This window comes from Typopeltis vanoorti, chromosome 18, assembly GCF_054136105.1.
Source record: "Typopeltis vanoorti isolate ZY-2024b chromosome 18, IOZ_Tvanoo_1.0, whole genome shotgun sequence".
Taxonomy (NCBI): domain Eukaryota; kingdom Metazoa; phylum Arthropoda; class Arachnida; order Uropygi; family Thelyphonidae; genus Typopeltis; species Typopeltis vanoorti.
This window is the reverse complement of record NC_143566.1, coordinates 4,741,159-4,764,170: the sequence shown is the minus strand read 5'-3', so window position 1 is coordinate 4,764,170 and position 23,012 is coordinate 4,741,159. Positions and strand designations below refer to the sequence as shown.

General features: G+C 36.9%; 1 protein-coding gene across 6 annotated transcripts in view; it reads right to left on the bottom strand.

Moving 5' to 3' along the window:
• LOC150096464 (kazrin-like) overlaps positions 1-23,012 on the bottom strand; it is a 686,592-nt gene that overhangs the window by 294,367 nt on the left and 369,213 nt on the right. For all 6 annotated transcript variants that reach the window (XM_090408269.1, XM_090408271.1, XM_090408270.1 and 3 more), the window contains one exon: positions 11,180-11,414. In XM_090408269.1, the coding sequence (XP_090264395.1) occupies positions 11,180-11,414 (235 nt within the window). The remainder of the gene's footprint in view (positions 1-11,179; positions 11,415-23,012) is intronic.

Here is a 23,012-nt window from a genome sequence, read left to right as displayed (position 1 = left end):
CTCTGTATTGCATGCTTAATCTCTTTATTCATCCATCTCATACTTACCTTATTTAACCTTCTCACCCATGGTATACATTTAGACATTGCATCTACTAAGTAGTTTTTGAAAATCCCCCAAGCTGCATTGATCTCTTTTCCAGTTAACTCCTCATTCCATGCTACACCAGCAAGCTGTCTCCTGAGCTCTTCATAATCACTCCCCTTCTAGTTCCACATATACTCTTTTTTCACAGGGGTCCTTGCACAGCTGGCAACCACCCAGGTAATCACCTCATGGTCACTTTCACCAAATGGTGGATGATTTGAAACCTCATTGATAATTACATCCTCCGATGAGATGACCAAATCCACGACCCTTAATCCTCTTGTGCCCTCTGTTACATACTGTCTGAGGTAGTTATCCATCAAAAACTCAAGAAACTCATTTTCTTTACTTCCAGTTGCTATCTCTTCATTCCAGTCTATATTGCCATAATTAAAATCACCCATAATGATCATCCTTTTCTTATTTGCTTGGCTTATTTGACTATACATTTCACTATCACCACCATCCACATTACCAGGTTTATAACAACATCCCACCAAGTATTTGATTCTATTCACCTCTATCTCACACCATACTGCCTCAAAACCACTGGCACTATTTCCCTCTTGCATCTCTACCTTGTATGGACATAACTCTTTCTCTATCATCAATAGCACTCCCCCCTCCCTTTTTACCCCTTCTATCCTCACAAAACACATCATACCATTCCATCTCTATTCCTGTCAGGATGTCGTCCTCATCTAACCATGTGTCACTTATTCCGACAATTTCTGGGTGCACAGACGCAATTAGTGCAACCATTTCATCTGCCTTGTTTCTTATACTTCTAGCATTGGTATACAAACACAACAACTCATTTCTGGATCTACAGCTAGTTCCACTGATAACCATGTGTCATCATGTGTTAGATTCCTCATCTAACCATGTGTCACTTATTCCGACAATTTCTGGGTGCACAGACGCAATTAGTGCAACCATTTCATCTGCCTTGTTTCTTATACTTCTAGCATTGGTATACAAACACAACAACTCATTTCTGGATCTACAGCTAGTTCCATTGATACCACTCACTCGATGTGATCTCTCCATGCTGGACTAGGGCCATTTCCCTTTCTGCTTCTTCATTTTAGAACCCTTTGCAATTCCATCTGTTTCCTCTTGATCCCTGGTCATCCCATTACTTTCCTGCCTACACATGCTCTCACCTCCTCTTGGAGAATCCACCTTTCTCACGCTGTGTATCCCTGTCCACCCTGAGCCTCCCCGTTTCCCTGCTCCTCTTGCACACCCATTCTCTCATTTTCTATACTCATACCACTCACTTTCCCATTCATTTACACTTCTTCAATCTCTCCTGTCGTACTCTCCCGCTCTTTCACATCACTCCCCTCTCGATCTGATTCATTTTCTTTATTCACTTCTCTACTTTCCAGCAGCAGTCTCTCCAAGAGACTCACACCATAACCACTCAAATGCAGTCCATCGCTCCCATACAGCTCACTTTATCCCTCAAACTCATTCCACACTTTAACAAACTGCACTCCCATCTCCTCACACATTTCAGCCAGAATATTATTCATAATACTTGCTCTCCACCTCATTTCACCACAATCATACCTAGGCAACACACTGACTACCCTTGCTGTCACACTATTCTCTATTATCTTTCCAAGCAGTCTCCTGACATTCATTTTGACATGCTCTTTGTTCTCTCTCAAATCATTTGTACCAATTAATACAATTAACTCTTTTGCTCGCTTACGCCTCATATTCAATGCCAAAATCACTCTACTCATTTTACCACCTGGAAAACATACCTTGTGCATTTCACCCTCTAGCACACCTTTAATAACAGAGTCACCATACAACGCCACTCGCTCATCTTTTGTTAACTCTTTCATGCCATCATGATTTATTTTAATAGTTTTGACCTGAATTCTCTTAATTTCATTCCGCTTCCATTTCATTTCTTGCTTCATCCAATACAATTCACCTTCCGAACCTCGCGACACATTGTTTCTATCATTAAATCTTTCTAACTTTCTAACTCTTGATCCCCTCTTCTCACTTTCCCTCTCATTCATCCTTCTTTGTTTCCGTAATTTCGGTCCAACGTTCACTATCATTCTTCTCACTTTCACTCTCATTTATCTTTCTTTGTTTCCGTACTTTTGGACTAACACACGTCCAACTTTCGCTATCATTCTTCTCACTTTTACTGTCATTCATCTTTCTTTGGTACAGTACTTTTGTTCCAACATGCGTCCAACTTTTGCCATCATTCATTCTTTTTTCACTATCATTTATTCTTTCGATTTTTTTTACTTGCGATTTCTGCATCATGCCATTTCTACTTTCAATTGTTATCTCAATTTCGTTTCTTTCCGCCTCACTTTGCCCCTTTTAACATCCGTTACGGTTGTCAAATCGCTCTTTTTCTTTTTTCCTGATTTTCTAACATTTTTTCGCCTCTCTTTCTCACCATCCTTCTCTTTCAAACGTGCACTCGCGACACAATCGGTACTAGCACTTTCTGTCATCAATTTCATATTCGCATTCATCAGTTCCTCGTTCAGGTCACACTTCGCACACACCCTTCTTCCATCCGCACTAAACATCTACAAATCATTTATGTAATCGAAGGAATACATATAACAGACCTCACACTTAACGAAACGACTGGAATCTAAATTAAAATCATGGAATGACAATGCTGCCGCCATTTATTTTTTTTTCTCTGCAGGTTACTAGGTCTAATAATAACGATTTCATAATTTAGTTTAGGCAAGAAAAAACCCCACACTAATAATATCAGTAGCGTACAACATTTACAGCCGCTCTTACTTAAACAATTACACATATATACTTAATTATTCCTAGTTAAACTTATCTGAATCAGGAGCTCTTCAAATCGCGTCCGCAGCGCTTCGCCAACTAGCACCCTCGTTATATTCAGGCAATGACAATCAAGGAAAAAAATAAGTAGCCATAGTATTCAATACTAAATACAAGGCTAATCTTCTTGAATGACAGGCAGTCTCAAGTAGAGTGATGTGGGCAAATATCAGAAGGGAACTGAACAATGAGACTTATTTGTGCCTATGGTCCCACAGAAGGTTCTACTAAGGTAGAAGTGGAGGAATTTTTTTAATGCTTTAGAAAAAGCAATTAACACAATGAAAAAGGAAAAGTTGGTCCTTGTTGGGGATCTAAATAGCAGAGTAGGAAATGATTGTCAGACATACAAAATATTTTGGGAAAATTTGGAGAAAAGAGCAAAGCTAATAATAATGGCAAATATCTGTTGGATTTCTGATCAGGAAATGGACTGGTTATTACTAACACAATGTTCCAACATGAAAATGTGCACAAATTCACATGGGGAGAAGAGGCAAGGAATAAGAAAAGTCTCATTGACTATGTTATTGTTGATAGTGATGTGTAACCACTTGTGAAGGACACCAAAGTGTACAAAGGATTTGAAATTGGAAGTGATCACCACTTAGTCTTGTGCAGGATAAAATTGAATTTCATATTGAAAAGAAGAACGTGCAAGAAAGTTTTAAAGAGAACAAAAGTTGAGCAGCTCTCAGATATGAATTGTAGACTAAAATATACAAATATTATTCAAGAAAAAATGAAAGAGTTTGAAATCAAGAACCAAATTTTGGAGATTCAGTGGCAAGTCCTGAAGAAAATACTGATCGATTCAGCCAGAGAGGCATGTGGTGAGGTTGTGTGCAAGGATAGAAAAATCAGAACTCTATGGTGGACACAGGAAGTTAAAGAGGCAGTGAAGGAAAAGAAAGAAAGCATATCAAAAGTTCTTGGCAAATAATTCAGCTTGTGCTCTTAGAGAATACAGAGACAAATGTAAGAAAGCTAAACACTGTGTAAAACTGGCTAAACAAAAGTCATGGGAGTACTTTGGCAAGAACATAGAAAATAAATATCAAGAATGTGCCAGAATACTTTGGAGGCTGTTTGAAGAAGCTCAAAAATGAAGGAAAGAATGCTGTAAAAGGAATTAGAGATGATAAAAGTGACATGAAAACAAGTGTAAAAGATATCCTCGAAGTATGGAGTTTGAAAAAACTGCTAAATGAAACAAGCGGTGATGACAGCACAGTGGTAAAAAAAACATTCAACAGGCATGCAGTCAGAAATATATATCCATACTTGAAGTAGAAAAACCCATAAAAAGCGTGAAATGTGGAAAGACAACAGGAATAGATGATATTCGATCAGAAATGCTCAAGTATGCAGGTATAGAAGTCGTACAGCAGCTGCACTGCATAGTTCCGAATGCCTGGACAGAAGAACGAATTCCTGATGATTGGAGCAGAGCTCTCATAGTACCCATATATTAAAAAGGGAAATAAAACTGAATATAAGAATTACAGAGGCATTTCATTACTGAGTGTTCCTGGTAAGATGTATGCAAGTATACTTGAAAAACGGTTGAGAAGGATTGTGGAAGAAAAGCTCGGCAAAGAACAATCTTGATTCAGGCCAAATAGAGGCTGTCAGGATCAGATCTTCACTTTATGACAGATAGTTGAGAAATCATGGGAATATAACAAAGATCTGTATTTAAGTTTTGTAGCTCTGGAAAAGGCATATGACAAGGTGCCAAGAGAGAAGTTATTCCAAATATTACAGTTATATGGTGTTAACGGGGCATTATATCAAGCAATACTTTGTCGTCATTTGAGTTGTATGTCAGCAGTTAGAATTAAAGTAAGTACAGGAACATCGTTTAATGTTAAATCTGGTGTCAGACGGGATGTACATTATTCCCTCTATCATTCATTATGTATATGGATCACATTATGAAGGAATGTGGTATTAAACCTGATATTAAAATTGGACGTGTTAATCTAACACCTCAGCTCTTTGCTTTATGCAGATGATGTTATACTTCTAAATAAATCCGCTACAAGTCTGCAAGATTAAATGAATAAATTGAATAACTGTTGTAATATATATGGTGTGAATGTCAGCATTAAAAAGACAATGAAAATAAGCAGAAACATTGAAATTATCAACTGCATTGTAAATGAAGAACTTATAGAAGAAGTAAAACTTTTCAGCTACTTAGGCATGATTTTTAGTGAAGATCGTAAGCTAAATATAGAAATAGAAAACAGAATCAACAAAGCTGGTATGGTAGGAAGTCAACTGAATAAATTTATATGGAATAAGAGAGAAATTAGCCAAATTATTTTGAAATTACAAGATAGTGTTTAAACCAATTTGAACTTATGGATCTGAGAGCTAGTTTAGAAGTAAAACACTTGACCAAAGACTAGAGACTGCAGATATGAGATTCCTGAGAAAAATTAGCATGAACAGATGGCATCAATAGCAATATCATATTAACAACAAGGATATTAGGAAAGAACCTGATATTGTCAGCATCCAGGAATGCATTAGCAGACTAATCTCAGGTGGTATGATCACTTAAACAGAATGGGAGAGGAAAGATTAGCAAAAACAAGTGTTCTCTGCCAGGTTGGCAGGAAAACGACCGAGAGGAAGACCAAGATATAGGTGGATTGATACAGTAAAAAGTGCCTTAGAAGACAGAAATATAAGACCTGATAATATTGGAGTCTTGACATTTAACAGACTGATTAGGAGGAAAATTGTAGATAGGGAGTTAGTAATGATGTAAATTTTTCATGAAGTACTATCATATCCTGAAGACCTCTTGAGGGTATATATCAGGAATTTCACAATGATGACATGCCGATAATCTATTTCTCTTGCGTTTTTTTTTTTTTTTTAAAAAAACCAATCAAAGTAGTCACACAAGTTCAAAAGCCCTTTAATAAGATGATGCTGTTTCCCATCAATTGGTATCCGAAGAATTTGGGGGGGGGGGGGGGGGAAGCTTGGAGACAAATAATTACATCAATAAATTTTTATTGAATTATTTATATATATATTTTTTCACAAGTAGATTGTGCGATCAAGTGCCCTGTTTGCCCTCTCTGCAGGCGCCCATTCTGCTATCCAACAATGGTCTGTTCCATCATTCTCTATAATGCTTATAAAATCAATGCTTCTCTATTCATACACACAAATGTTCCCTTAAAAACTGGAACAGATCTACAATTTCCTTAATAAATAGGGACAGCTGTCATCTAATCAAAAGGAGGTATTCTCAATATCACTTGATAGGAAATTACCTTCTTTTCATTCTTATTAAGCAACCAAAACTTTATGTGTGAACACTTATTGTAAATCAACTTTTCTCTATATACATGCAGCATAGTTGTGAAGATATATTCCTGCAGAAACTTTCATTCACTTATACGTGGGCAAAGTAAGGATGAATACAAGAAGATAATATCTTATCAAATATAACATGCCTTCAATCCTGGCAGGAAAAAAAGTTCCACAATATTAATATTAACTCCCAATATTAGTATCTCATTAAATATAAGCAAAAGTAAACTGAAGAGAGGAATATGCATGTAGCAATAAGGGAATGGAATTTCTAGAATTATTGAGGGACAAATGTCTTAGGCAACATATAACAGAGGGAACATGAGGTTCAAGAGTTTTGGATTTGGTTATAGCATCAGAAGAGTTGATAATAATTAAGATGACATCTCTCCCACCAGTTAGAGAGAGTGACCATAAGGTTTTGACTTGGAAAATGAATAGACCTGCAGGAGTATCAAAGAGATGAGAACGTATGTGGAATTATAAAGCAGGCGATTATAATAGTCTTAGACATCAACTTGGGGAAGTTTCATGGAGGGAGGAATTGGAAGGCCGAGATATCATTAGTGCTTGGTAAATTGTGAAGGAATATTTGTTAGCAGCAATGGTAAGCTGTATTTCACGAGTGAAGAAGAGGATACAATTCGGAGTAAAGTGGATGACAAACAATATTAAAGAGGAGCTACATGCGAAAAAGAGACTATGGAAGAGATATAAGAAGACAGGTGAAGAGAAGATGCATGAAGAATATAAGACACAGGCCAGAAGAGTGACTAATATGGTAAGGAAGACGAAACTGGAATATGAGAGGAGATTAGCCCTAAGATCCAAAGAAAATCCTAGGGAATTTTTTAGATATGTGGCCAATAGGAGGAGAAATGACTGTGGAAGAATGCGTTTAAGGAGTGGTATGATAGACTTTGTGTGTTTCCTAGGAGGGACCTCCCTCGATGAGTTTCTTAGAAAGGACCTCCCACGATGAGTTTCTCAGAAAGGACCTCCCATGATGAGTCTTTTGACCCCATGGAGGCCTGAATAATAATAATAATATTAACCCTACTGTATTTACTCACTTCTTATCTTCAGTCTTATCAGCTGGCAATCAGCATTTAGGGTATCAGCAATTTCCTCGTCTACATTATAGTGGAAGTGTCCCAGAAAACCCATATAGCAGAGTCAATATGTGAGACAGTCATTATTGATTAGCCAAAATATCCTCTTCTTATCAACATTAAGTTCCCTTTAAGGAGGATTTTTGTGAACCACTCCAAATGTGAGAATAGCATATCAATGTCAGGCAGATTTATATAGGGTTAGTAGCTGAAGAAAGCTATGGATGCAATATGTTCGTATCAGCAAAGGGAGAATTCATATAATCTGTTTCATTCAATTGCTTCCATAAGTGTTATTAATATGTAGACATTTCCATGGAATATGAAGATTCAATATAGGAGGCAAACACTAACCATTATTCACACAGTGGCTATCATACTTCTTGAAATCATTTTTGTCAATGACCGTGTAAGTGGGAAGCATGACTATGCAAGAATACACTATGAGTAGATGAACTAATGGGTCATCCCTGACATTTTTGATGGTATGATATGCGTGTTACCTTAAGTTGGTGCAGCATTAATACATCCACTGGATAAAAATTAGCTTCTATTAAAAAAATTCAATTACAGAAGTTTTTTTACCATATTTATTTATTTGATATTCATAAGAGATCACAGTATAATCATAATGCTAATAAATAAATAGATCTGCCTGTCCAGAGGCATTAGGTAGCAGCCCTACCAATGGACTTACCCAGTGACAGGTTAGTAACCTGCCCTGGAGAAACACAAAATACTTTCAAGTTTCATGCAAAGAAAAGCCAGACGGACTGTCAGGGAAAAGATCACAACCCAGGAAACGGTAAACGAAATTGAAAAAAGGAACACATAATGAAGATTGCAACATGGAATGTGAGAAGCATTGTACACAAAGAAGATGAACTTGATAAACAACTAAACCAAGCAAACATAAAGATATGTATAGTAACAGAAACAAAGAAAAAACAAAAAGGTACAAAAGAAACAAACAACTATATACAAATCTACAGTGGGGTAAAAAAAGAAGAAAGAGCAAAATCAGGTATAATGATTATGGTACATAAATTCCTAAGGAACAATATTGTATATTACAACTATTTGAATGAAAGACTAATAGAAATTAGACTCAAGACATTAAGAGGCCACATAACAATAATTGGTGCATATGCACCAGAAGAGGGAAAAGAAGAAGACAGTAATATATTTTATAAAGAATTACAGAATGCCATAGATAAAACAAACAAAACTGACTATTTACTGCTAGCAGGAGATTTAAATGCCAGAATAGGAAACAAAAAATACAAAACAAACACAGGTAAATTTGGCGAAGATACATATAATCAAAATGGTCACAGATTGCGTGATTTTGTCATTTATAATAATATGAGAATAAAGAATAATGAAATAAACACAAGGAAATACATAAATATACTTGGTCAGCCAGAGGATACAAATCAGTAATCGACTACGTTATCACAAATTTTAAATTAGCGGAGTTAATTTTAGATGTAAGAGCATATTGAGGCTTTGAATTAAACTCTGATCATTATATGGTATCAGCAAAAATTCGTTTTAAACCAAAGTGGCTAAAAACACATAGAATTGAAAATTCTTACCAGCCAAGCTACAAAATTTCTTCATTACAGGATCCTCAAGTTAGACTACAATATCAAAAATGCACAAACTTAAAAACAGAAACCACACATGAATCAAGTAACATAGAAGATGAATGGGAAAATTTGAAACAAATTCTCACAAAAGCAGCAACAGAAACCTTAGGAATACAGCACAAATGGATTAGAAAAAGAGGACTACGAGACTGGAACAAAGAAATAGAAAATATAACAAAAACCAAAAAGGACAGTTACCAGAAATGGCTAAATTCCAAAATAATAAAAGAAGAAATTGAGTATAAAAGGAATAGTGCAATTGCAAAACGAGAAGAAAGGAAAAAACATAGAGAAAGATGGAACAATTTCATAACAGAACTAGAAAAGGATTTATTTAAGCCACAACCCAAAACCTATAAAGTAATAAAATACATGAATAAAGAAATAAAAGAAAAGATAAAAATACGAACAATAGATTTAGAAAAATGGGTTACCTATTTCCAAAATCTCTGGACAGATGAGAACAATGAATTAAAATTTTATAAGACAAAGAATGACCTAACAGAAAATATCACAATGTTAGAACTGAAAAATATAATAAAGAAGATGAAAAATAGGAAAACGCCAGGAGAAGACAATATAAATATAGAACTATACAAAAATGCAAGTGAAAATTTTAATGAAAGACTTCTGAAATTTTTTAATATGGTTTGGATGTCCGGAAAAACCTCTAACTCTTGGAAAAAAGCACTGGTTATCCCAATCTATAAAAAAGGAAATAAAGACAATTGCAATAATTATAGGGGAATTAGCCTGCTGAATACAGGATATAAAATACAGGAATATTAAAAGAGAAACTAAGCAGCATTGTAGAAAACAAATTACTAGAAGAACAAAATGGTTTCCGAAAAGGCCGATCCTGCATAGATCCAAGTTTTACTTTAAATAGAAAAGAGAAGAGAATTTCAAAAAGAAACACACGTGGCCTTTATTGATTATGAAAAAGCCTTTGACAAAATTAGTAGCCAAAAATTGTTTAAAATATTAACCGATTTAAACATACCAAACCAACTTTTACAATCTATTCAAGAAATATATACAGGAAATAAAATAGCAGTTAAATTAGAACACACCTCAGAATGGAAAGATATATCAAGAGGAGTACGACAAGGATGTACCCTCTCACCTCTGCTTTTCAATATATATATATATATAAATGAAATATTAACAATCTGGAAACAGCATAAGCCATTTGGTATACAAATGACCCCACAAATGAAGATAGATACACTACTATTTGCAGATGATCAAATAATATTAGCTACATCAGAAGATGACTTACAAAGATCATTAAAATCATTAAATGATATCTCAATGCAATATAATATGACAATATCCAAAGAAAAAACAAAAATAATGGCATTCAAAGGAGAAAACCCAATAAGAACTATTACTTAAGTATAAAGAGCTAATAAGCTTCATTTCGGCAATGAAAACATTACTTAAATTAATTAACTAAATTAATTTAAGTAACCCAATAAGAAGTAAAATAGTGATAGATAATAAACTACTAGAACAAGTAAACACTTTTAGATACTTGGGATGTGATCTATCATACGAAGAAGAAAAAGACATAGACACTAAAATATCAAACTTTGTCAAAGTAAATGGCATAATAAATAATATATTTAAGCCATCCCTGGTACAAAAACACACTAGAATCAGACTATATAATGTCTTGTCAAAACCAACTCTACTATACGGAAGCGAAACATGGACCATGAAAAGGAAAGATGAAAAACAAATTCAAACAGCAGAAATGAAGTTCCTCAGAAAAACAGCTGAATATACCAAGTGGGACCACAAAACAAATGAAGAAATCTTACAATCCCTGAAAATAAAACCAATTAATTACTACATAAGACAGTATAAACAAAAATGGCTAGAACATTTAAATCGAATGGACAACAGCAGACTACCAAAAATATTATACAGATACAAAATAAGTGGAAAAAGAAGAATCGGAAGACCAAGAAAGAGATGGCATGAGACCGGAACAGGCCACATGGCTTAAATTCCATGTTAGGAAGAAGAAGAAGAGATCACAGTATAATCATAATGCTAATAAATATCTTCTTGATTATGCTGAAATAATGAGGTTACTTAAAATTTCCAAATAAACACACAACATACCTGTTTATCAAAACGGACCATCCTTAGAAGTTGAACTGCATGCATAATGCTAACCTGATGAAACTTTCTATTTACTCCGAGATGTTTTTCTAAATCTTTTTTACTGAGTGTATCTAATACTCTTCCATCTACCAGCTGCAAAGCAAAGTTCTCCATGCAACATGAGAGACCTAGACTAGGTAACCATTCATCTATTACCCAAGAATGTGTAAGCAAACAAATTTTTGGGTAAGGGCTGAAATAAAAATTGTCACAATTTAATTTTACACTATATATTTTGTTTATAAAGAAGTAAAGAACTTACTATAAAATGATGGATGCAAAAATATATAAATGTAAGAAAACTATGAAAAAAATTCTTTTTTTTTAAAAAAAAATACATAATTTTGTTTAATAGCTAAATTAACTGAAAATAAATGTGTTATGAAATCTGCATTAGTTTTAGTGAGTGAAGATAATCTTTTCAGATATTATAATAATAAACAAAAATTAACAGAAGGGAACATTTCCTTCAGAAACAGTTACATTACAACAGAACACTTAGCGTTAAAAATTTCACCCAAGCATTGAGACCATCTGCAGAAGAGTAGCCTTCTTCTAGAAGTGACCATGATAAGTTACTTCTTGGTTTCTTCATCCCAAATGGCAACCTCCTAGAGTGAATGGTCTCCCAAAATTTACATGACAGATGTTCCATTATGACAATGAATGTATACATTTACCTTTTACAAAGTTTTGTAGCAGCTATCTAATTTATCATCTCTCACAGGTAATTCATGTCCTTTATTGAAAACGTTTTTTTTTTTTCAGCTTTCATTTTAAAGAAAAACTCTTGGAGCTTCATCTTGGACCTAATAATCTCTTTATCAGTCTTGATATTCCATCTCTCTCTTTAAAGTTACATTGAAAATGCCCTGCAGATATTATTCATCTCTTCAATTTTGTCATCCATTTGGATTAGTTCACTTGTTAGAACAAATTTTACTAGCAAATATAAGGCACTACTGTGAGTAGTTCTGTTTATACAATTACTTTATGGAACAGTTATGACTGCACTGTAAATAGAGGCTTTGTGAAATGGGCTAAGTAGAAAAACGGATTACGGCCAATATCAGAATACAGGTAGTGGGTGTCCAAAGAATGATCAACAAGTCAGGATTGTGTCGAGGCTAGCTGGTGAACGGACGTGTTATCGGAGAGCTCCCGAGAGATTTGTGTTTTTTGTTGATTTATTGGTGTTTTGGATTCAATTTAATGGACTTAAGTGTTTAATTTTGGTATATTATTGGAGCTTATTAGCGTGGTTAGTGTACTAAAGTGTTTTATAACATAATCTATGTCGGGAAGTCGCCACTAGATGAATTCGTAATGTGTAGTGTTTGTGCAAGCTCCAGATAAGATAAGTATCATTTTCAGTTATCGATACAAATTACTTAATATTGTGTAGTTTTGTTTTGTTTGCCTTGCGTATTTTAGTGCGTCTATTTTTGGTGTGTTATAACGTATAATTTGACAAAACACGTTACAGATAAGTATGGCACCTGTGCGAAGGAAAATGGCGGCCAGTAATGAAGGTTCGCCATCGTTATCAAAGAACGGCAGCACAAAAGAAATGAGTCAGTGTACTAGCTGTGAAATGTACGCTTTGCGGAGTGCGGTCGGAGTGTGGTTAGATGATAATAAAGGATTGAATGTGTGTAGAAAATGTAGGGAGAATGCGGAATTGAAGTGTATTTCGGATCGTGAGTGTGATATTTTTGTCAACCTTCAGAATGAAGGAAATAGGGATATGACAAGAAACGGCAAGGTTGTACATGAAAATTGTGAGAGTGTGAATGTAGAAAGTGTGAATGATAGTATAAATGGTTTCTCAGAGAACAAAAATGATGAGATAGATGCATTGAGTGAGATCGCGTTGTTGAATAGTGCGATAGAAAGAGCAAAACAGCAGCTAGAGTGCATGAACAAAAGTAGACTGAATGAACCAACCAATAATAAAAGGTATGACAGGAAAAATAGACGTATGAATGTGAACATGAACAAAATGAAGGATAGAGTGCTGTATGGAGACTCGTTAGTACGAGGTGTGTTAGTAGAGGATTTGACAAAATCGTACCAACCTGGTGCAACCATAAAGGACGTAACTGCATCTATTAGAGAGCAAAAGGAAAGGGTGAAAGAAATGATTGTTGTGGCAGGTACGAATGATTTGAAAGGAGATAAAATGGAAATGATAGAAGACCTGAATGAATTGTTTGAGGTAGCAAAAGAAAAGAGTGAGAGAGTTAGAATGATTAGTCTTTTGCCACAGTATGACAGTGAAATGTTTAAAAGGAGGGCTATAATTGCAAATGACTTTATGCGTGGGTTATGTATGACGAGTGGTGTGGAATTTGTGGATGTGTGGAGTGAGTTTGATGGGCGAAAGGATCTATATAAGATGGATGGCTTGCATTTGAATGGTTACGGTGTAAGAAGACTTGAGAAAGTGTTGCTGAATGTAGTGGATGTGCAAATTCAGGGAAACTAGATTTGTTAGGGGGGGGGGAGTAGACATACAGTCCTTATGGAGGCAGTTGAATGTAAGAATGAATATAATATGCTAGAGCAAATAAGCACAACAAATCTGAGTGGGATAGTTAATATAAGGCATCAAGGTAGGGTTGGGGCTAATGGGGGTTTTAAATTCATGTACATTAATACTAGGAGTATTAGGAACAAGAAGGAAGAGTTTTTGGCCATGGTTGGCACTTCCAGACCACAGGTTATAGGTATTAGTGAAACATGGCTGACTGTAGATGATATAACTAGTGGGATTGAATGTGATGGGTATAGTGTGTTCAGGAATGACAGAGAGAATAAAATGGGAGGAGGAGTATTGTTGATGATAGCTGATGAGCTCCAGCCAAGGAGAATAGAAGTTGAATTGCAGGATAGAGAAAAGAGCACATTTGAGGCCATTTGGTGTGAGATTGTGGCTAGCAGAACTAAATATACAATTGGGTGCTGCTATAGACCAGGTGATGGAAAAGATGGTGGTGACAGTATGCACAAGCAAATAGAAGAAATGGGTGGAAGGAGGGTGATTATTATGGGAGATTTCAACTATGGTCGCATTGATTGGAGTGAGGAGAGGACACATGGGAGGAAGGAACTGGATTTTATGCGGTTATTAAGGGATAACTATCTGCGACAGCATGTAATGGAAAATACTAGGGGTCAGAGAGTGCTTGACCTAGTAATTACATCTGAGGATTTGGCTGTAACAAATATGACCACATTGCCACCAATCGGTGAGAGTGATCATAGGGTCTTAACTTGGGAGGTGGCTAAAGGTGTAGAATTTTCAATTAAGACAGGGTACATGTGGAATTATCGGGCGGGAAAGTATGACAAGCTTAGGAGTTTGATTGGTTCAGTGCCATGGCATGTACAACTGCAAGGACTAGAAGTTGATAGTGCATGGGAGGTAGTTAAGAAGTGCTTGCATGAAGCAATGGCTGACTGTATACCTAGAGTCCGAATAATAAATCAAGTAGGGGTTAAATGGATGAATAACACCATTAAGCTTGAGTTGCAAAAAAAGAAACAACTATGGAGGGAATTTAAGGAGAAGGGTGACCGGCAGGCACATGAACGGTATAAAGCGCAGGCCAGAAGGGTGACGAGTGTGGTAAGAAAAGCAAAAAAGGATTGCGAAAGAACATTGGCCATGCAGGCTAAAGAGAATCCTAAACAGTTTTTTAGATATGTAGCAAGTAAAAGGAAAAATGTACATGGCAGATTGATTTTAAAGAATGCCGATGGTAGGGAGGTAACTGAATCAGTTGAGATAGTTGAGTTACTGAGTGAGCACTTTGCAAAAGTATATCATCCAGGTGGTGACATTGCAGAAACGAATAAACCAGTAGATTATACGGGAATTGTGGCTAATGAAGTGGAGGTGAGTAGGCTATTGCATAACCTCAATGTCAATACATCTGTGGGATTGGATGGTATACCAGCTCGTGTTGTACGAGAAGCAGCTAAAGAATTGTCAGTACCCTTGACCATTTTGTTTAATTTGAGTCTCGGATCTGGGTTAGTCCCGAGCGGGTGGAAAGAGGGGAAAATAGTTCCACTGCATAAAGGTGGTTCCAAGACTGCTGTTGTAAATTACCGACCGATTAGCATATCAGGAATCATTGTCAAGGTCTTAGAGAAAATAGTCAAGAGGAAAATACAAGATTGGATAGAAGAAAATGGGATACTGTATCGGGGACAGCATGGTTTTGTGAAGGGTAGGTCATGCCTCAGTAACTTGCTCACGTATTATAACACAGTGACGGCTGAACTGGATAAGGGTAATGGGTTTACGGTGATTCTACTGGACCTTGCCAAGGCCTTTGACAGGATTCCACATGGAATTCTAATCAGTAAATTGCAGCATATGGGAATGGACATAGGGTTGGTGAGATGGATAGGAGGGTGGTTGACGGAGAGATATCAGAGAGTGGGTTACTCGGGAGTAGAGTCCACAAGACGGCCTGTGACTAGTGGTGTGCCACAAGGATCTGTTCTTGGACCACTGCTGTTTAATTTGTTCATAAATGATATAGGAAATGATCTGAGAGGAACAGTTCATTTGTTTGCGGATGATGCGAAGTTGGGTAGGGCAATAGTGAATGCAGATGACGTCAAAATTTTGCAGGATGATTTGGATAGATTGGAGGTCTGGGCTAAGGAGAATGGATGTCAGTTTAATGTGGCAAAATGTAAGGTTATGCATTTTGGGGTGAAAAGATTGGCGGCAGTTTACTGCAATGGTGGAACCGTGCTCCAGGAAATTGATGAGGCACGAGATTTAGGAGTGTTGGTAGATAAGGAATTGAAATTTAGGGGACACGTTGCAAACGTGGCGAAATCAGCTCATCAAATCACTTGGTTGCTGAAGAATACGTTGACAAGCAGAGACAAGCAGGTTATTGTTCCTCTGTATTGAGCCTTGATAAGACCCCATCTAGACTACTGTGCTCAGATTTGGTCACCTAGGTTTCTTCTTGATGGGGAAGGAGGTGGAGAGGATCCAGAGGCGAGTGACCAAGATGATAGCAGGTGTGTGCAATGAACCGTATGAGAACAGGTTGAGGATTTGTGGGTTGCAAAAATTGGTTGATAGGCGGAGGAGGGGAGATATGATTGAGACATTCAAATTACTGAAGGGTTTCTATAAAATTAATTCAGAAGATATTTTTGAGAACAGGGCTGGTTGTGGGAGGACTAGGGGACATCCATGGAAACTGGGCAAAAGTGTGGTTAGTAAAGGTGTTAGAGCTGGGTTCTTTACTTTTAGAGTAGTGAATGAGTGGAATGCGCTCCCTGAGTCTGTGGTGGATGCTGTGACAGTGAATGAGTTTAAGGCGAGGTATGATAGATACTGTATGAATGTCAAATAGTTGTAATGAATATGATTTGGGGCCTCCCTCGATGAGTCTAATGACTCCCTGGAGTTGCCCGTAATAATAGTAATAAAGTAGTGAGTGGATATAGTTGAAACAGAAATAATCATCATGTCCAGAGAGTCTGATATTTGCTGTTCTGCCTGTTTGGCCATAGTAGTTTACAAATGCAAGGAACCTGGTAGGTAGACAGAGTAGATAAGGCATATCAATTTATTATATGGTCTGTATGTGGTTGTAAGGTTGTATTGTTTTTTAGGATTTTAGATAGTTCCAATGTACCCTTGATATGTAGAATGGTGATAATATTGATGTAGTGTCTTCTCAAGAGGAAAGAGGGAGGGTTGGAAGTTTTTATATTTAAACAATCAACATTCTGGGATCGAGTTCACCTTAGAAAAGGAAAATAACAGTCTCACCTTCTTAGAAATTATAATTGTGCACTAGCCTGTTGGATCTTTAGGTATCCTCCAATTACGGAACCCCCCCATCCCTCCCACACACACACACACACACACACTGGTAGAAAAATTCAGTGCCCACCTCAACAGTATGGAAAAATAAAACCCTATATAACAGAGCAAAAATAATTAGTGCTGCATCACTGAACTTCACCACATTCTCAAAATATTTTTAGTCAATGGCTACATTTCCCACAATATCCAAAAACCATCCAACCCCACCTACTCCTCTCAAGAATAGAACATTAAAATTATTGCCTTTCCATATATTCAGGCCACCTGAAAAACTAGAAAAAATCTTAAAAAAAAACTACAACCTTCCAACTACTTACAGACCATATAAAAAAATTGGCAATCCTTATCTGCTCCACCAAAGACCAGTCACAGTCCCTAGCCTGCCAGATGTTTACCAGATACCTTGCATTTGTAACTTATCTTACAATAGCCAAAGGCAGGACAGCCAACATAAGAATTATATCTGTTTCTACCACTACAGCAACTCGGGACTTGCTGACCATGCTTTGGACATCCACCATAGGATACACTGGAAGAAGGCCACTCTACTCCACCATTCTTCTTCTTCTTCTTTCACTCTGCCTTATCCCATGTTAAACGGGGTCGGCGCACCAATCTTTAACCTTCCTCTTCCAAGTCCTCCGGTCCAGAGCATCCTTCGGACTCCATCCTTTCTCCCTAAGATCCTCTGTCATCTTATCCCTCCACCTGCCTCTTTTCCTCCTTCCCTCCAACTCCATATACTCCACTCGTTTACCAACATACTCCTCACCCTTCCTCTCAACATGTCCGAACCACCTCAGCCTACTTTCTTGTATCTTCTTGCCAATTGGTCCCACCTTAATCGTCCTTCTGATGTAGTCATTCCTTATCCTGTCCTTCTTTGTCACACCACTCATCCATCTCAACATCCGCATCTCCGCTACCTCCATCTTCCACTCCTGTGCCTTGGTTATAGGCCACGTCTCCGCACCATGGAGCATCGCCGGCCTCACCACCATCTTATAGAGCTTTCCTTTCCTCTTGCAACTCACTCTCTTGTTGCATCTTCCTCCAATTCATCCAACCGCATATTATTCGGTGCTGTATTTCCTCATCCAGGTCACCATTCCTCTCGACAACCGACCCAAGGTACTTGAATTTCTTCCCTGAAATTAGTCTTTCCCCCTGGAGTCATATGACGATATCCTCGTCACTCCCCGTTGATATATATTCAGTCTTCACCCGGTTAATTCTCATGCCGCTCTCCTCCAATGCCTTTCTCCACTCTTCCAGGGTATTTTCAAGCTTCTCTCGGGATGATTCGCATAGAACAATGTCATCGGCAAACAGCATGCTCCATGGTGCCTCCTTCTTGACATCCTCCACTAGTACATCCATGACCAGGTCAAAGAGGTAGGGGCTCAGAGCTGACCCTTGGTGTAGCCCTACAACAATAGGGAACCATTCTGTCATGCCGACACTAGACCTGACCTGACCTTCTGTTCCCTCATACATCTCCTTCATCAACGTCACGTACTTCTCTGACACCCCCTTCTTCCTCATACACTTCCATACCTCCTGTCTGACCACTCTGTCGTATGCCTTTTCCAGGTCTATAAACACCATGTGCAGATCCACTTGCATCTCTCTATATTTCTCCATCAATCGCCTTGGTGCAAATATTGCATCCGTTGTCCCACTTCCTGGCATAAATCCAAACTGCTCCTCACCAATTTTCGTTTCCTGCCGTAACCTTGCTTCAATTACTCTTTCCCATATTTTTAATGTGTGTGACATCAGCTTGATTCTTCTATAGTTGCCACAGTCTTGAACATGTCCTCTTCCTTTGTAGATTGGGACGAGAATACTTTTCCTCCATTCCTCTGCTATCTTTTCCTGTTGGACTATTTTACACATCAGATCCCATAACATATCCACGCCCTCACTGCCCAAACTTTTCCACACTTCCCCAGGTATCTGGTCTGCTCCCACAGCCTTTCCATTCTTCATTTTTCTCAGTACCCAAACCACTTCCTCTCTACTTATGTCTTGCACCGGTCTCTCATTTACCTCTCCATCCTCGCACCTCTCTCTTGGATTCTCCTCATTTAGTAGTTTTCGGAAATATTCTTTCCATCTTCCTCTGATTTTGTCCTCGTCTTGTAATACTACTCCTGAGGCATCCTTTATCTGCTTGACTGATGTTATGTCTTTCGAGGCCTTATCTCTGGCTTTCGCTATTCTCAACAACTGAGCTGCGCCACCGTTTCTCTCCAGTTCATAAACCTCATCAACTGCCCTTGCTTTCGCCCTTGCCACAGCTCTCTTTGCATTTTTCTTTGCTAATCTATATGCCTCCTTGTCGGCTCTAGTTCCAGTCATGTCCCATTTTTTCTTTGTCTCTTTCTTTTCCTTGATCTCCAACTGCACCTCCTCATTCCACCACCATGCCTCCTTATCCTCAGGTGGTCCCTTTCCTGATGTTATACCAAGCACCTCTTCTCCAATTTTTCTAATAATCCGACTATTAACGTCCCACCATTCTTCCACATCCTCTGGTAACTTCATTTCTTTCAATACCTCTTCTTTAAACTTATTCCTTGGTCCTTCCTCTTCCAATTTCCATCACTTCATTCTCCTCTGTACCCACCACTTCTGTCTATTCTTCTTTCCCCCTTTTATATCACAGTCTACCACAACCAACCTGTGCTGCTACACTTTCTCCATTAATCACCTTACAGTTTTTCACCTCCTTCAGATGTTTCCTACAGTACATAATACATGCCACTCTACTCCACCATACTAAATATAAATACAGGAGACTATTCTTTGAATCTACCTCCACATTAAGAAAGCACCTAAATCTCAACAAATTTGGGTGCATGAAACTGCCTCAAATTTGGGAAGCGCTCATCCCCCCTGTACTTAGGCGTTGGGCTGTACTTCAGCCCAAAGCCCAAGGACCCACTATTTAGGAGTTTAGGCTTACTTTTAGTTGCTGGTCTTCAGTTTCACAATATCCATTAGGGACTTTCCTGAAATACTGGAAATATTAATTACATTTATTGTAGTTAATATTATTCAACATTGATTTCTCCTTAAAAAGCTGCAGTTATGAAAAACCGCTGTTAAATGCCTTACATGAAGATCAAAAATATTATCTTAGAACCTCATAATCACTGTAATGTTTTCTTACTTTATAAAAATAAAAATTAAAGAAATCTGCTAATGCCTTTTATTTCCCAGGTGGAGTTGGCAAGGATGTTTAGCTCTAACCACTTTTGGAAACTGGTGAGCAGCCACTCTCCACCCTTAGCTATCACAGATGGCTGGCCCAAGGCTATCAATGATTTTAACAGGAATCCAGAGATTAAAGTACTGCAGACAACAGCCACCATCTCATGATCATTAACATGATATATTATTGCCTGAAATAATGCAAGTTATAGCTGATTTTTGTGAGTTGCATGATTAAAAAAAAAACATTGTTTTAGGACAGAAAAATCCTGCATGGTTGTGCCAGAGATCAATTAACTTGACAACTGGTTGAATGAAGGATTATGTAAAAAAAATCACTTCTAGTCAATGATTAATATCAAACTAGCAATGGCCTTTCTGGTGGTCTAGTGGAACAAAATGAAACACATTTTCCACAGGGCTACCTAGGCCAATTTCTACTTTAAAAAAAAAAAAATAATAATCAGATGTATTATTTTGATTCATTAGCTGAGAAAATTTACTCTACTAAGATGAGGCTTATCATTTCTCATGAAATAGGCTCTGCATCAACAAGTTTCAAAATGCAAAGCATGTGTAAGCTGCAGAATTTCTTATTCTATATTTTACTTTATTTCAAAAGGGGGAAAAAAAAGTTTATTTTTATTTATTTTTTACTTCTCAGTAGTAAACATCCAAAAACCAATCTGTTGATGCCGAGATTTTGTTTCTCTGCAGGAACAGACTTCAAAATGCAGATTATGTCTAAATATTCATGATTTCTTTGCATTTCTGAGAAATAAACTCTCAACACAATAAAGGCAGTCCCTTCATGTATTGTATACATCTATATATTTTTTTCTTTGGTCAAACCAAAGAAAAAAATATATAGATGTATATATGATCTTCCTTTTAGACTTTTTTCTCTACAATCCTCACAGAAACTATTGCTAACCTTTCCTCTCCCATTTAAGAGACAATATCACCTGAGAATAGCTCTGATCACATTCCTGGATGATAACAATCAAGTTCCTTAAACATATCAGACCTTATCAAGCCTAAGTTCCATCATCATCATCATCAAACTACTGACATGTATCCTAGGGAAGCGAGGGGATTGTACAGGTTCTTATGGTAGTACTACATGAAAAGCTACATTATTACAAACTTCCTATCAACAATTTGCCTCCATATTAGCTTGTTATATGTCAACATTCCAATATTAACTGAACTTATATTTCTGTCTTCTAAGGCACTTTTTACTGTATGAATCCATCTATATCTCAGTACTAGTCCCATGGGCCATAAATCCAACAAACCAACTTGCTAACATCCTAATTTTTGGCATGATTTTTCCATTGATGCCATCTGTTTGGGTCTCTAATTTTTCTTAAAACTCTTATATCTGTTATCCCTAATCTTTGATCAAGTAACTTATTTCTAACCCAGCTCTCAGATCCATAATTTAACACTAGTTTGAACTTCGTATGCTACTATTTTAGTGTTTTGGCTAATTTCTCTTATTCCATACAAATTTATTCAGCTGACTTCTTAATTTGCAATCTTTACTAAAAATTATGCCTAAACATCTGAAATGTTTTACTTGTTCTATTCTGTTCTCCATTCCGGATGCTACTGATATTTTCTATTTTCCTGCCAATTTTTTGCAGTCTGACTTTTTATTGGTGATTCTCATACAAAACCAATTACAGCAGTTATTTAATTTAACTAAAGAATTCTGCACAATCGTAGTAGCATTAGCAGTATATGATCATCTGCATAAAGAAAAGAGACGAGATCAACATCTCCAATTTTTTTTTTTTTTTATCAGGTTGAACAAAAAAGTTCAATGCCACTTTCCTTTATAATGTGATCCCATATAGATGATGTGCACCCTTGTCTAAAACCATCTTCCCTATACCTATGTCATGATGTGTGTGTATGTATTTCAGAGAGAGAGAGAGAGAGAGAGAAATAGTGTCTTTGAAAAGTTAATTCTTTGTCCATAAAGGAAAATCTTAAACTGCAGTCTGATGATAATCATACACTTTAATTCCTTTCCTAAGGAAAATAAAGTATTTTAGATGCATAATTTTGCACAGTATAATAGAAAAAAATGCTTCAAACGAATAAGCTGCTAGTTTGTTTTTGATATGTATAGTAAAAGCAAATTAAGAAAATTTTTTCCATAAACAAATCCGAAATATCCATAATGGCAAATACCTGTTGGATTTCTGTTCAGGACACCGACTGGTTATTATTAACACAATTTTTCAACATAAAAATGTGCACAAATTCGCATGGAGAGAAGAGATGGGAATAAGAAAAGTCTCATTGACTATGTTACTGTTGATGTTTTCTCTCTACTGCAATACACTACAGTGCACAGAGGATTTGAAATTACAAGTCATCACCATTTAGTCTTGAGCAGGATAAAATTAAATGTCATATTGAAAAGAAGCATATGTAAGAAAGTTTTAAAGTGAATAAAAGTTGAGCAGCTCTCCGATGTGAACTGTAGACTAAAATACACAAACATTACTCAAGAAAAAATGAAAGAGTTTGAGAACAAGAACCAAAACGTGGAGAAAACATTGATTGATTCAACCAGAGAGGCATGTAGTAAGGTGGTCTGCAAGGATAGAAAAATCAGAACTCCATGGTGGACAGATAAAGTTAAAGAGGAAGTGAAGCATATCAAAGGTTCCTGGCAAATAAGTC